Consider the following 15,555-nt stretch of genomic DNA (forward strand, 5'->3'; position numbering starts at 1 on the left):
GGCAATAAAACCGTTTCCAGGCCAGGAGAGGACATGGCAGAAACAATTTTGCAAAGGAGCAACGCAGTGCTGGCAGAACTGGAGCACAGTGGAAACAAATAGTACTCTGCTGGGCTGCTGCTCAGGGTACCAGGCTAAAATCACGCACAGAGCTCTCGAGGCTGGGAAGCTGCCTGCAGACGGATTTTATTTGAGAAATAAAAATGGAGAGAAGGGTGATGGATCAGCAGGGAGAGAGGTGGCGGCGCCCGGCAGTACAGCAAGGGCAGCAAATCAGGGACAGCAGAAATGCCCTCCCGCGCTCGTGAGAACAAAAGCGGAGCAGGGGCTTGTGGAGCAGGGAAAGGGAAAGCCACAAGCGCTGCAGGCAGCGTTGCCAGGTGACAAGCACCCAAGGACAGGACAGGCAGGGTGTTTCTCTCTGTCCAAGCAGAGTGTTTTGTCACTCTGTAAAACACCTGCACACCTGGGAAGTGTGGGGCCTGTGGGCGCTTGCCCGGAGCTCACAGCGGGCAGGGACAGCATGGAGCTGCCACAGCCCAGCCATGCCCACAGCCTGCCCAGAATATCCCACAGCAGGCCCCCGTGTGGGCAACGGCCTCACATGGCCAAGAAAGGCAAAAAAATCGCCTGCTGGACTTGGCTGGCAGGAACACCCCAATGAACGGTGACACCGCGACCCGATCATCATGCCCAGCCTCACGCAGCACGTCTGCGCCACCCCAAAACCACAGCACAACGGCACTTCTGGTTGCCAAAACCCCAGGCAGGGCAGTAACGACAAGGCTCTGTTTCTCTGAGCAGGATTATCATCTTCCTTCCTCCACACCCGTGAGACACTGAGGCATGGAGCAACCACACGACATGACGGGTGGTCCCAGGATTCAGTAACGAGACAGGGGATATCAGTGACATCCTCTTTGATGTCAAGCCCCTTGGCTATTAGGATGTCTCTTGGAGTATCCACCACCCTTCCCGACACGCCTTTTCCAAGAGAGGCACACAGGCAGACACACCTGCACCAGCAACACCTCAGCAAAGCATTCAAGAGCCGTGAGAGGCAGCCACAGACTTCACACTTCACAAACTTTCCTCGGCACAGATGGGGATACGGAGTGACACGCACTAAAAAAAAAAAAACAAACCACACCTTCCCAAGGGGATACAAAAATAATACCACGTACATTCCAGCTTCCTGAACAACAATCGCCTGAGAAGCCGGCACTGTGGGAAAGTCTCAGCTCGCTTTTCCTGGGTATTATAAATAGAATTACGGCTGCAAGCAGGGCTTTAAATGCGGAGGAAGGGGGAAAAGGCCATTTAACGGGCTCTGTTTGAACTCAGGCTCTGGCCAGCATCCAGCTTTTTGCAGAACAACAGCTGGTCACTTCCTGTGGAGCGAAGGCCAGCATCACCACGCTGGGAACCAGGAAGCCCAGGCTGAGGGCCGCCTGTCAGATGCTGGAGTCCACGAGCTCACCGAGGGCATCGCGGACTCCGTCGCCATGTATGTCACTCATGAGCCTGCTCTGCTCCCACTCGGGGCCAGGCCTGTTTTCTCCGATGCATTGTGAACACCAGCAGATGGACAGTGTGAGAATGGGCGAGTAGATGCAAGACTTCCCCAGGACTCCGACTTGCAGGGCTTGCATGCAACAAGTCTTGAGAGCTTCTCTTCCAGTGAGCTGCTCGGTTTCTGAGCCTATGTGAAGGCTCGGCATGCTCCCAGCTCTGCAGGACCAAACCCCACAGTTTATTCACACTGCCCAGTTCTCTAGGCTCGTGTCTTTGTCCAGGTGACTCTGCCACTGTCTTTCCCTTATGGGTATACTGCTTATCACAAGCCCTGCAGAGTCCTACCGTGGGCAGCTCAATGTCCTACCACTCTTCCTTATTCTAGCTCCTACTCACCCCAGTTACGAGCCTGCAGTACCAACACTGTATTTTAAGCAGGCTATCACACATCAGAGCTTGTTCTGCATTGGTACCACCAAGGCCCAGCAGCTCATTACTTAGTCCCGCTGCTCCCTAACCTCTTCTCCCACCACTTCAACAGGAGACAAAACACCTCCAGAAAGCCTTCAGCGTGAAGGCCTCAGCCTCTTCCCCTGTAAGAAACAACACAGACAATGCTTCAGTTTCCTGCCGCGGCCTGTTGCTCCTCATCTTTCCTCACAGTTACACGCCACGCTCTCCCCACCCCTACGCAGAAGGCTTTACTCCCAGCCCTCAGGCCCTGCCTCTCAAGCACTGCCCGGCACTGAGGAGAACCAGCCGCCTCAGGCTTCGAGGGCCCGCTGCCCCCTCGCTCCTTGCCCACTCGCGGGGTGCCAGCAGCCCCACGGGAGATTGCGGGGGGGGGGCGGCGGAGGCCTCTCATCCCCTCACGGAGCCGGCGGCCCCCAACGGCCATCAACCGCCGCCGCGCGTGGCCCCGGCACGGCGTGCGCACGCCCGCGCGCCCCGCTACCGTGACTGGGCCGGGGGGGGGGGGGGGGGGGGGGGGGGGGGGGGGGGGGGGGCGCGGCGCGCCGGCGCGGTGAGTCTGCGCGGTGAGTGGGCGTGGCGCGGCGCGCGCCTTTGTTTGGGGCGGCGGTTTCCCAGGCTGCCCGGCGCGCCCCGCGGAGTGGGCGGGGCCGGGCGGGGCGAGGCGGGGCGTGGCGTGGCGCGGCGCGCGGGGTGGGCGGGGCGGGCGCGGGCCCGCGGGGTCAGTCGGAGCGCGGCGGCGAACGAGGGTGGCGGTGCCGAGCGGAGCGGAGCGGGCGGACCCAGCCGAGCCGGAGTCGTGAGCCGGACCGAGCCGAGGATGATAAATACCCAGGACAGGTGCGGGGAGGGTGGGAACCGCGCTGCCCCGCACCCACGGGTACCCCCCCGGGTTTCCCCCCCTCCCCGCCGCGGCCTTCCTCGCCCCTCAGAGCGGCGGCGGCCGGGCCTGAGGTGCGGGGGCGGAGGTGGTGGTGGTGCTCTCCGCCTCTCCTGAGGTAAATTCTCTCCTCGGGGCCTCTCTTCTCCGTGGGGGCAGGCCCCCGGTGGGTGTCCGGGCGCACCGGGGCTGGCTCCCGGGGTTTCGGGGGGGGTGGGGGGGCGGCACCTCGGCAGCGAGTGTCTGAGCACCCTTTTGCTAATGAATCTTTAAGGCCGAGGAGGGTTTGTGCCCTCCCTTCCTGCGGTCCCCACGCATCTCTAAGGAAAGGTGGCTTTGTGGTTTTGTTTTCAGTGTTTGGTTTGTTTGGGTTTTTTGGGGTGTTTTTTTTTTTTTTTTTTTTCCTGGCAGGTCTGTTATCAGCAGCCATGAACTTACACGATTTGTAGGTATTTTTCTCAGCTGACCAGATTATCTTGTGTGTCTATTCCTTGTTGAGAGTCCCCAAAGTGTCATTTCCTGAGTGTCTATCGTACCATGTAAATAGGCACCTGGAGGATGTGCATAAACCAGCCTCGTTTCTTGGCCGCTTATGCTGTGTTCCTCGGATGGTTATTTACAAGTTTTTCCTTAAATCATGTTCTTTAATATATGACTTGCAATGGCTGGCAGCATAATATCTTCTTATTATGGGCTGAGTGCAGCTGCATCTTCAGAGCCTGTTTTGAAAAGGGCCAAAAAAAAGAAAACAAAACAGAAAAAAACTTCATTTCTGTAACATCAAGGGAGTTGTGTAGATCCTTCCACCTGGCCCAAGTGTTCAAGGCAAATAAAACCACTGAAAAAAAACAAGAAAATGTGCAGCTCTCTAGGCCCCAAGGTGCTGGCCGCTGTCGTGGACTGGAAGCGGCACTGGCCTGGGGTTTCGGGTGCAAGGGTTGTTGAAGAGCAGCCGTGATGGGGTTCAAAAGTTGAGGAGTCGTCCTTTGCGCTTCCCAGGGACGGGGCACGGGGTTGAGATGGTTGGAAGCTTAGTGAGTTAAAATTATACCTGCTGGCTGAAAACGTATGCTCGCTTCCAGCTCCCGTTTCAGGCAGGACTCACTCGAGAAGCTTTCGCTTGGGAGTTTCTTCAGGGAAAGGCCCTTGGTGATCTAAATGCATCTTACTCTACGCCAAGCTGCTGAAAGGCAGCCTCTTAAAAGAGAAGAGAGACTAGAAGGGAGCACAATCCCAATTTTTAGGCTGTAAGCAGGCCTCGGGGAGTAGAGTTGCAGCAGACCGCTCGTGCGTGAATGCATGAAGGGCTGAGACTTTGTCGGGTGCTTGCACGAACTTCTTCCCAGGGTGCTAACGCACATCTGGAGGAAGCAAAACCTCTTTTAATCTGTCCCCCACACGCTCGCTCCCCAGCGTTGCTGGATGGTGCTGCTCTTGGGACCCTAGCTGGCTGCTGCCGCGAAGTTTTGGGGGAGGATAGTGGTGGTGTGTGGGTCCGGTGAAGCCCTAGTGCCGCAGGCAAGGCTCAGCTGCTGAAGGGGGCTTGTGTTTTGACTTCTGCATGTGCCAGAGGAAGCAAAACTGGGAAGTGTCTTGAACTGCTTTGCATGAAAACTACTGCCTCTCTCTTTTTTTCTTTTTTTTTTCTTTTTTTTTCCCCCACAACTACACTTCATTATCCAGCTTCTTGATGCCTTGGCCGCAAGTTGGAGAGAGCTATCAATAGTACATTGTTGACTGGAGGGTGAGGGAGGAGGGAAGGGAATAACAAAGCTGCCAACAGCTTTCTGGGGGTGGGGAACTGCACAGCAAAGTGCTTTGTCATGCCTCTTGACATCCACTACTACTGAATACACAGTGGTCCATTGATAGCCCCAGTCATGCTGTGAGGAGGGACCGTACGAATGCAAAACACCACTGAGCATGTGTGCGAAGGGGTTTGCCCTGAGACGTCTTCAGTGCAACTGCTTAATATCTTTTCCTGGTGTATTTAAACAGCCTTTTCTCCGAGCAGTGTCTGCTGTAGGCCATGGCGCATGGGAACGCTGATGAAGAGCGCTGTCTCGCAAACCAGGAGGAGGAAATATGTGGAGGAAGAATATTTGTTTTTCCGGTAGAAAGATTATTTTGGTATGAGATGGCAAGCCAAGATCTTAGCAAATTCTGCCTGTGTCCTAACTGCGTTTTGCGAGGTTTTTTTTTGGCATTCAGAAAAGCTGGATTTCAGCAGTTTGTTTGCAGTCTGGTATGTGTTCTAGCGCACTGTATAGGTGGTTCAGGTGATTCTGATAGCTCAACTCAGTGCTTGGTCTTTGGATGCTTAACTCTCTCCCACATGGAGAGGGATTAGAGTGGAAAAACACGGTCTTGGGACCAGCTCAAGTGAGAAGTTTTAGGGCAGACAGTAAGTTGTCAATACATCTTAGAGTCTGTCCCTTACAGCCTTGTTCCTCGCTCCGCATGCTTACTGAAAACCCTCATGCTCCCCTTTATTTTGGTGGTGTTTACATAGCTTTGCGCTGGCCTGTTTCATAATGGGAACGCTGGGGAGCAACTGGTTTCTCTGCGTTGCTTTTGCAGGCTTTGTTAGAGGAATAACGCTGCTGTGCCGTGCCTCAGCAAAGAGCTTTTGTGGTACTGATAAAGGAAGCAATGCCCCAGAAGTAAAATAATTTGCTTTCGTGAACTTCCTAAAAGCTAGAGCAGATATTAAAGCCTGCATTCAAAGTGATCTCAAAGGATCTATGCTTAGGATGTCCAAACAAACTTTTTGAAACTGCAAGGGGAACTTATTTTCTTGCTCTTAAAAGTAGATCTCTGGGGTGAACTTGTAATTTTTAGGGTTGGGGCGAAGGATGCTTGTGTGATGTCTCATTTGCATGTGAAAATGTCAACTCGGATGTTGTAGAGCATGTTGAAAATATTTGAAGAACCAGCCCTTTCACTCCTCCTCGTTTTGAAAATGTGAAACTTAAACCTCTTCCTTCTGGGTCCTGTTGATCTATTTGTAGATATTTGTCTATAGAAAATGTGTGCTCATCTGGTCATGCGTTTCCAGCCATCTGCTATTGGCAGCCTTCCAGGCGTCCCTTATTAGCATGAGGTTGCTCAGCACTCTCTCCGGGTTCTTGGCTGCAAAGCCCCTCCTCCATTCCTAACAAAACACCGCCGGTTTCTGACACGACTTGGGCAGCGAGTGCGTTTTAATGTCGATGTCCGGGCGCTAAAGCCCTGATAGCTGCCTCTGACGTGCTGTGGAGGAGCAGGGATACGAGTGGTTTGGGGTTGTGAGGAACTGTAGCATCTGAAATGGGATCCCTGCTAATGTAACCTGGTGTTCTCTCTCTCTCTTTTTTTTTTTTTTTTTTTACCTTGCAGTAGTATTTTACCTTTGAGTAACTGTCCCCAGCTGCAGTGCTGCAGGCACATTGTTCCAGGGCCTCTGTGGTGCTCCTGATGCCCCTCACCCACTGTCGAAGATCCCCGGTGGGCGAGGGGGTAGCAGGGATCCTTCTCTTTCAGCTCTGATATATAAGGTGAGAAAGATCTGACATCTAAATAATGACCTGTACCCGCATTGCAACTGCGTTCGGTTCCTTTCACAGTCCGATGGGAATAAATGCAAGTAACTCCAGGGTAATAAGCGGGAGAACAGTTAATTTTTCAGTGACCCTGTTGGCAGATCGCTGAGCTGCATGCAGCTCTCTCCTGCTTAAATATCACCTGTTCACTAAGAAATGAGAGACCTTTTCTCAAAGGTGTGCAGCAAATAATTCACTAGCCCTGTTCCCAGAGGCCCCTTTCGGCCATTGTGTGCGGAGCCAGCGTTATCAAAACATGAAATGGCTTCTTAAATGTCTCGCAAAAAGAGGAAGCGGGAAGCAGAGAGGTGAAATGCAGAGAGAGAATGATTGATAAGCTCCTTCCTGAGCCCTTGTCCGGAAGGTAAAGCTGTCGGAGCCTGGGAGCTGCCTGAACCGATGTACAGAGTAACTCCTGACTTCACAAAAGGGTGAGGTGGCCGTCCACCTTACAGACGGAAACGTTTCTAGAACACGTGCAATAGGATGAGGCAAGCGCAGGAAGGCTTTGTGTCTGCAGGCTTGTTTAGGAGCGCACGGATCTGTGTAGCCCTCGCTTTTTGGCTCTCTTCATTCTACGGGACCTTTCCTTTCAAATGAGGAGACCTGGTTGTTCCTTGCTGTAGAATAATCGGCGCTTGTGCGATTTTGTGTTGTGTTTTGGTGGCACACATCTGTCTCCCCTCTGGGACAGGGGCAGGCAGTAAAGTGCTATCAGATGAGGTAGCCTAAATTTTATGCGAAGCTTGCAAATTTTGGCTGTTCAGACAGGAGTGCTGTCATAGGTGTTAGACTTGATTTTTAATTACCCTGTGGGAGGCACACAGACTTTTACACGATGAAAAGATACAGGCCCTTTTCCATCACAGCCACTGGAGTCTCATCTTGAAATTTGTGAGAGAATCACAGACCTCATGGCTGCTTTCGGAGGAGTTTTCTTTAACGCAGCCTCAGTGAATTTTTAGTGTGTGCCTCACCCTCTTACCTTGTGAATAAATGTCAACCTCTGTAGGCTCTTAATAATGTAACATCAGCTTAACTCTATTGAGTTGAATTGTCACAGCTGTTAGAGGGATGAGAAACAGGGGACCCTGCAACTTAAACTCCTGCGGGCCAGCTTTGCCGAGTCTTGCGTACACACCAGCAGAGTCCAAAGGCAGAAAACGGGCTCGAGGTGGAAGAGATGCTGGTGGAAAGAATCACAGTTTGGAGACTTGGAAGCGTTTGATTTCAGTATGGCCTCGAATTCGCACAGAAGCTTTTGGCAGTGGTGTGTAGGCAGGGGTTGCTGCCTGTGGGGATGTCATCTGGATAGCTGCATCCCAGAAATATGGGTATCATTCTTTCTGGATTTATTGCTGACAAAACCTAGCAGAATCTGTCAGAAAAACAGCCCCTTCTGTCACATAGCTCATCCCAGAGCAGAGTGGGCTGTGTTGCCAGTGGATTAAAGCCCAACCGCCGATGGGGGTTACCGGGACTCTGTCTGCCCCTCTCGGTCACACGTTCAGGTTCGTGGTCCTGTAGTTACAGCAGGCTGAGCTTTTCAGCCAGCAAGCTTCAGCGTGACCTGGGAAGGCATCTGGCCCCAAAAGCTTAAGTACTTTTTCCAGCTGTATCAGCTGTTCTCGTTCAAGGGATGACCTTTCTGAACCAGCCTGCCTCCTTCGGTGTACGCAGCGCAGTGCTCGTATACAACCGCGCTGTAAATTAAGCAGCTGGGGCTCCCTGTAGTTGTTGGGATTTTTGTGTTAAGAGACTTAATACTCGGCCCTTCATCAGGGGAGCTTTACTTGAGCTGGGAATGCAATAGTGATCGGCGTGGGTGCTGTGCAGCCAGGATGGGCTTTGTGCAAAGGGACGTGCTCTGGCTAGCAAACTTGGCAGGAGGCTGCAGGTGTAGCACATGCCAACAGTAGGCTGCTTACACGGGTTTCTCCGGTCGCTTGGCTATGGTAGATCATAACATCCTTTCTTCTTACGCTGCCAACATGTAGGGGCCTTCCCTCACCGCCCCCCACCCTCCCCCTCGTCCTTCTCAGGACATCTGAGGAGCGTAGCTGGATTGGAAAATCTTGTGCTCAATGAATTATAACCAAGTGGAAGCTGGTTCTTGTGGCTTTACTTCACTGAAATGGAGCCCAGGGCTGGAGAGCTGGTGGTTTAGGCAGCTGTGTATAAAAGGTAGCCCGGTGGGTTGGGGTTTTTTTTCCTCCTTGCAATAGCATAGTGGGGGGATTTTGCAGGGGTGAACTAAAACCGAACATTTGTTGCGTAAACAGGATTTTGCTTTGAGCAGCTTCCAAAGAATTCTGGGCTGCTGCTTCACAGGAACAGCTTCTCTCCCCGGCATCTCGCTGTCTCTATTTTGATGCCTAGAAATAAAATATCAGCTGCCCAAGACAGGCTGTGTAAACGTAATTCCCACTGAACCGGGGGAACCGGTTCTACTAATTCCTGCGGTTGTGCTGCCTTTGGTTCATGGGCTGTCGTATTAGGGGGCTTTTAAGTGGAAAAACCGTGCTAGGTTTGGAGTGCAGGGCATGACTTCTGGTGACAGAAGGGCTCAGAAAGCTTTTCCCCTCCTATTGCAGGCTCCTGCCAGTCTTTCTGCACAAATGCACGCATGTGCCTCCCCCTCCAATGTGTCAATCCTGGCCTGCTTTTCTCAACTTCCTCACCCTGTTTTTGTTTTCGGGGAGTGTAAGAAAAGAAGCATCTGTGAGCTTTTCTTGAGAGAAGGATCTCTTCCGAAACAGAGATGCTTTCTGCACAGTAACAACAACTGTGAAAGGCTCCTGTAAAGTTGCTGGTGAAGGATGTGCACGTAATCCCCTTGGTTTTGGGTTTTTTATAATCCACCTCCGTAGTGCGGAGCGCTCTCTGGGCTCAGATCTGACTCTTGCCGCTGGCTCTGCGGTGGCTTTTTCGGCAGCAGTCTGATTTAACTTGAGCAGCTGTCGTTATGTTTCTTGGTGCACTTGGCTTAAAACTAGTAAAACCCAACAGCAGGCACAGCCGTGAAAACTTCTTTCGAACTCAATGAATAAACTTATTTCCTACAGGATATTTATTCTGATGAAGTGTAAACTTGTTTTTCAGCTAAGCTTTGTGGGCTTTAAACAAACAGCAGCTTCCTCTGCTCTGGTTAACGAAGCCAGGCAGTTCCTAATTTGCATGTGGCGTTACTTTGTCGCCAGCATTAACATACTGGATGGCTTCTTTATAGTCAAACGAAGTGGGATCTATTTTAATACATGTAATAGGAGTTAAAGCACTGGGACGCTGGCTTGAGGAGCCCGGAAAGGTTCTCGGAGATGTATTTGCTGAACTACTCACTGGTCTTCCAACAATGCTGATACCTTCATAGCTTAAAACCACCTACAAGAAAACGTCTGCTTGAAAAGCAGCGATACCAAGCAGTTTTCCACCCTCTTACTGGATCTTGCTGATTATCAGCAGATCAGAGCTTGTAACGAGCTGCTGAATTAATCACCCTGTTAAAATAAAATGCCTGGAGATAGGACAGTCACTCACCTAATGACCTGATGGAATAAACCACCTCCTGCTCCACCTGTTGATGCTGTTGAGAAGAGAGGGACACCTGGCTTTCCCAGGCCAGGTGACTCGGGAACGGAGCAGATGTGACTTGTATTGTCCGTTTTACTTCTGTCCTTCAAAGCTGTGCAGGTGACTCTGTAAATGCAAGGGAATCGGAGCGCATGAGCCTGTAACCAAGCAGATGGGAACAGTTTAGCTTCTGATGCGGTTGACAACGTTAACTTGGGAACCTAATGAATTTCTTCATCAATTCACTGGGGCTCTTCGCAGTGAAATGTGGAAATCATTACTGGGCAAACCAACTGCCAGCAAAAATTGTCAGGAGAAGGGATGGAGTTTAAACCACAGAATTGTTTTCTAGGAACTGCTGAGCTGAATCTGAGGCGGTCTGCATGCTTGGCGTTCTAGTTAGAGCAGCATGGGAGAGGGACGTGTACGTTTGTGGTCTCTGGAAAAGACCTCCTCGCAATCTTCAGATCTGCATAGCTTCTGTCTGTTTTGGGATTCTCTCTGCTCCCTTGTATCAGGAGGCAAAGCATTTGCTGTAACAGTTGGTTGTAAAATCCGGGGAAGTGATTTGTGGTCATCCCTTGACAAGATGACTCTGTTGGGGAGGATTGGGGAGACAACGAAATCGGTCAGACTGTGGCGGCAGATGCTCTTCCAGCTTGTTGGTTCCAGTTGTGATCTTTGAAGGGTAGTTTATGAACCATCCTTCAAAGATGTGGCCAGGACCTGCGGTGAATGAATTGACTCTTCACTACTCAGAAACTTAATATAATGTAAATATGCAAAACTGCGTTTCCTTGAACAGGAAAACATTACTAGAAAATCACTATGAGGTCTGAGTACTCATTGTGGTGTGTCCCTGAGCCAGTGAAAGGGGAAGGGAAAAGTATAATGTTCGTCTTAGTAAAACTATGGTACCATTTATTTTGCATTTGCTCTCTCTGGTTTTACTCCCCTGGCTGTTTAGTATGTAGGACTTTTTTTGGTTCTTTCTTTTTGTGGTTTTTTGTTCTTTCTTTTTGTGTTAGGTTAGAATAAAAGCAAGGTGTTACAGGTAGTCTAGAACAATAGCTCCTAACCACTTACACGCTTGTTTAGAGCACTGAGGCTCAGACGTGAGCTCGCAGCCAGCTGTGCGTACCTTCACGAGCTATGGTGAGTCTCACGGTGGTGAATTTTAGTGAAACTCTGGAGGCACACCCGTCTGTAAGGGCTGGTTTTTCGGGAGGGTGCTCTCACTGCAAACGCAGTCCCTCTGCATGCTCCTTGAAGCATGATCTCTTACATTTTTGGTCTACAATCTCATGGATAGTTTTCTTTAACCCTAAAGGCTATTTCATGAGCTCTCCTCCCTCCCCTGCGCAGGACGAGAAGATCACTGTTAACCAAGATGTCCCAGTGCACGAAGGGAAGCCTCATATTGTCCACTTCCAGTACAAGGTCACAGAGGTGAAGACCTCCTCCTGGGATGCAGTGCTCTCTAATCAGAGCCTCTTTGTGGAAATCCCTGACGGATTATTAGCTGATGGAAGCAAAGAAGGGTAAGTTTAGGATCCCAGAGCTGCCTCCGTGGCTCCCCGGGGAGCAGGACTTTGCTTACGTGGGTGATGCTGTGTGTGTGGGGAGAATGTGCTGGATGTGCGGCAGCTCTGTTCTGGTTTGTGTATCTGAAGTATGTCCCTACTTCCTTCAGAGAACTGTCTTCCTGTTAGTCCTCCATGTATATATATTCCCCCCCCCCCCTTAGTGATCACTTCAGATGGGTTTTTTGAGTCCCTGTGCTAATGAAAAATAAGCAATAAATGAGCGGAGAGTGATTCTTTGCATACTTTCGTATGGAAAATCTACACGCCTTTCTCTGATTTTTTGTTCTGCTGGCCACTTGGCCAGCTTATTTTGGCAGGCGTTTTCCTCTCTTTTGCGGGAGGGGGGGAACCCCTTCATTATATTGATGCTCCTTCTCATCAGTAGGTGGATCTGTGCTTGGAGCATGGCCACGCAGGCGCTGGGCTCTGCCAGAGCCTCTGATTTTTTTTCTCTGTTGGCAGAATACGGTAGTGTTTTGTCCAGACAGCTCTGCTCTAGGAAGTTTGTGTAAACGCAGCTTCCAGAGCAGCTACTTCCTGCCAAGTGCTGTGCCAGAGATCTCCGCTGGCGGGGAGCGCTGTAGCGTCCATGTGGCTTTACTGGATTCCTCTGCAGAGCTCTCTGAAGTCCTAAATCTCCAAGTAGGCTTCATCTGTAAATAACACAAGCTAATTAAGAGAAAAAAAAAACCAACCAAAAAACTAACCGTCATTGGGCACCTTCAGTAAGTGCCAGTATTCTTGCTGTCTCACGCTTGTCTCATTTGACTCCGAAATCCAGATAAAGGTTTGTGTAATTCCTTCAGTCAGCTCATAAATCCATTGGCTGCCCAAGTGCCCGCTCTCTTGGGAGCGGGTTCTTCTGGGAGGGTATTTACCCGCCTGTGTCATCGTGACTTAAAGTGCAATTTTGTCAGGTTATTTTTAGCTAGGTAAAACAGCCTAGTAGAGGCTATAATTAAAATAGTTCATTACCATATTAACAAAACCCTTGCAAATGTAATCTCCCTCGCTGCGCTCCAGTCTCGCCGACTGCTGTTTAATTAGATGTCGATTGAAGCCCTGTTTGTCGCCGCTCTAGCAGCCCGCATTGTAAATGGTTACAAGGCCAGTGGTGACGGTGATGATCCCCAGGGCTCAGAGAGGGGTTAATGCAGCGCCGCTTCCATCAAGAGGCAGCAGAAATAATTTAGCTGGAAAGGTGGGAAGCGTGGATTCCGGGTGCATCAGCTCTGCCATCCAGCTGATGTGTTCAGGAAACAGCTTTGCCTGTGCATGTGCTCCTTCAGTGATGGTTTTCTCTTCTCTTCTACCTGGCATGAGCTCTTTTCCCTGTTTTTAGGGGTTTTTTTTCCTTCCCCAAAAGCACAAAACGTGCAGATCCCCTTGTGTATGTTGCCAGCCTGGCTCAGGATTAGCTGCAATATTCAAAATCGCTGGTGGGGATGGGTGCTCCTGCGTGCTGGCGCACAGATGCCAAGGACAGGGACTTGGGTGACTTGGTGTGACGATAGCTCTTGGTTCTGCAGGGCTGGATAACTAAGCAGGAAGCCCATTGTTTCAGCACCCATTGTTCGCTGGAAGGGGTCTGTAAACAATTTTTCTGCCTGAAAACATCCAAACAGTTGATAATGCTCAGAGGCTTCCTCAGGACAGAACTTCCTATAGCTGATGTTCTTTTGTCTTCCTCCTCCTTGGCAGGTTATCAGCACTGTTGGAATTTGCTGAAGAAAAAATGAAAGTAAACTATGTCTTTATTTGCTTCAGAAAAAGCAGAGAAGACAGAGGTGAGAACTCACCCCCGCTGTCAGATTTGCTCCCTAGATCTAAAACGGTGCAGCTGAAGCTGTACAAAAATCTGGTAATCCCAAGGCAAGGCTCCACGGGATGCTTCCCGTTGCAGTAAATGTTACGTGCATAATTTTCATGTTGTTCTGAAAAAGTAGAAATAGCTTCTCGTGCAGAAAACAAGCCCTTTCTTGAGACTAAGGGAGAAGGGGGTATTTTGGTTTCTCCAGCAGGTATGTTTTACTGTCCTGCACTTAAATTATTACTACTACTACTCTCATGTGGAAAGCTGCTCCTGAGCAACTTGGGGGCTTTTTTTGTCCAGGAATTGGTCCATACTTCTTCTTTGGTAAGGAGTGACGGTCTCCATTTGGCACCAGGCTCCTGTGATTTGGAAGGAGAAACCGGGGAGAGGTTATTATGTGGGAAATGAACTCTTATAGCTTGTTGCCCTGACGTTCATCTGCTTTTTAAAGATCTGCTGGCACTTTTGCCCTTCCTAGACCTACAGGTAATCCTCACCCTGGCTATAGATGCTTATGGCTTAAGGGGGCAGCATTAGGATCTAAAGATAGACGTGTTGGATGAGTGATTACAGCACGGAAGTTTGAGGAGATTTGCGCTGAGGTACCAAGCTATGGATGTGTCACTTTAAATCTTACAAGACACAGGTTAGTAACCAAGCAATTGCTGTGGCAGGAGTAATTCAAACCTTAATTCTAATTTTACTCTGCCACTTCACAAGCCGCGCTGGCTTCTCTGAAACGAAGTGCGTTGTTAGAGCTAAGCTGCGCTGAGCCCAGGAAGATGTCATTCTGTGTTATGACGCCAAGAATAATTTTCAGATTAAGTTCTTGCTGTAATGCCACCACACCGCGGGCTGCGTAGGTGACCTCTGCAGTGGCTGGTTACAGGAGACATCTGATGCTGCGTTTTGTTTTTAAAACCAGGCTGTGTGATGCTCTTGGACCTGGCTTATTTGTATGAGTTCTGGAGCGCTCCAGATCCTGGGTCCTTGTCTATGCAGTTGAAATTCAGTGTTGTCTTGAAAATACACAGGACTCCTCCGCATGAGCCTTCAGCGCTTGAAGTTGATCATTGGAGGATGCTGTAGAGATGAGATGCTGCACCAGGGTAACTCTGGGGTCACAGAGAAGTGACATAAACACGGACAAACCTGCTCTGCCGCACAACTAAAATCCCCTTCACACTTAGGAGCAGCTTTGACGAATGCAGGGAGAGACAAAATCTCCTCGAGAGGGCTGTGATGTTAAAATCTTGGTGTTTTCTGTGCAGGAAGCTCTGGATGCGCTCGCAGAGGGTGTTCCATGCACTTTGATATTTGTGGCTTCTCATGTGAGGCAGGTAATGAGGATTATTTCTGGTGGTAACATGTTTCCTTTTCTTTGGTAGCTCCACTCCTGAAGACGTTCAGCTTCTTGGGTTTTGAAATCGTGAGGCCTGGCCACCCCTCTGTCCCGTCACGGCCAGACGTGATGTTCATGGTGTACCCCCTGGATCAGAACTCTTCCTCTGATGAAGAATAGCTGCGGCAGGGGACTCCGGTGTGACCTGAAAATGCTATCGAGGGGAGAGAGGGTTACATCTCCTTTCTTGAGGAAAGGGAAAACAAGCTTCTGTTGGACTGAAACTGCATTTCTCATTGTTAGATTGGCCTGTGTATCCTCAGAGTTGACTATCTCATTGAAATGTGTTGCCTAGAGAACTATATATACACACATGTAATCACCAAATAGTAAATGGAAGATGTTTATGAACTGGCATAGGAGCTCTTTACGTGCAGCTGTGTGGTGTGTTAGCCTAGGGGCGCGGGGGGCCCAGGCCCGGCGTGGGGAGCACAGCGGTAGATGCAGTATCAACTCCTTGGCTTCTCTAAACCCGTGTTGGTCCTTCCCCCGTCACCCGATGTGCGCTCATCTGACAGACGACCTTTTTATTTTTCACTCAGACTCTTAAGTAGAAGGCATGTTTTTGGGTGGTAGGCGCGTGGAGGAGAGATGCTCGAGTTAACCTTTAACACTACGTTAAAACCCCCGCGCATCTGTGCTTTGGGGCGACCGAGGCTGTTTTAACTGGTCTAACCTTTTTTTTTTTTTTTTCAAAATTCTTGCTCTTCCAGCTTTTGTTTTAAGCAGTCTTAACT

At 50.2% G+C, this 15,555-nt stretch overlaps 1 protein-coding gene across 1 annotated transcript; it reads left to right on the top strand.

Moving 5' to 3' along the window:
• The first annotated feature begins 2,701 nt into the window (after positions 1 to 2,701).
• On the top strand, positions 2,702 to 15,175 carry OAZ2 (ornithine decarboxylase antizyme 2). Its single transcript, XM_075765107.1, is given in 6 exon segments — positions 2,702 to 2,826; positions 6,245 to 6,320; positions 6,322 to 6,402; positions 11,383 to 11,558; positions 13,305 to 13,390; positions 14,805 to 15,175. Coding segments are annotated over 6 exon segments (573 nt in total). The 5' UTR covers positions 2,702 to 2,806; the 3' UTR covers positions 14,939 to 15,175.
• Positions 15,176 to 15,555: the final 380 nt, after the last annotated feature.

The sequence above is a fragment of the Balearica regulorum genome, chromosome 12, assembly GCF_011004875.1.
Source record: "Balearica regulorum gibbericeps isolate bBalReg1 chromosome 12, bBalReg1.pri, whole genome shotgun sequence".
NCBI classification, from domain to species: Eukaryota; Metazoa; Chordata; class Aves; order Gruiformes; family Gruidae; genus Balearica; species Balearica regulorum.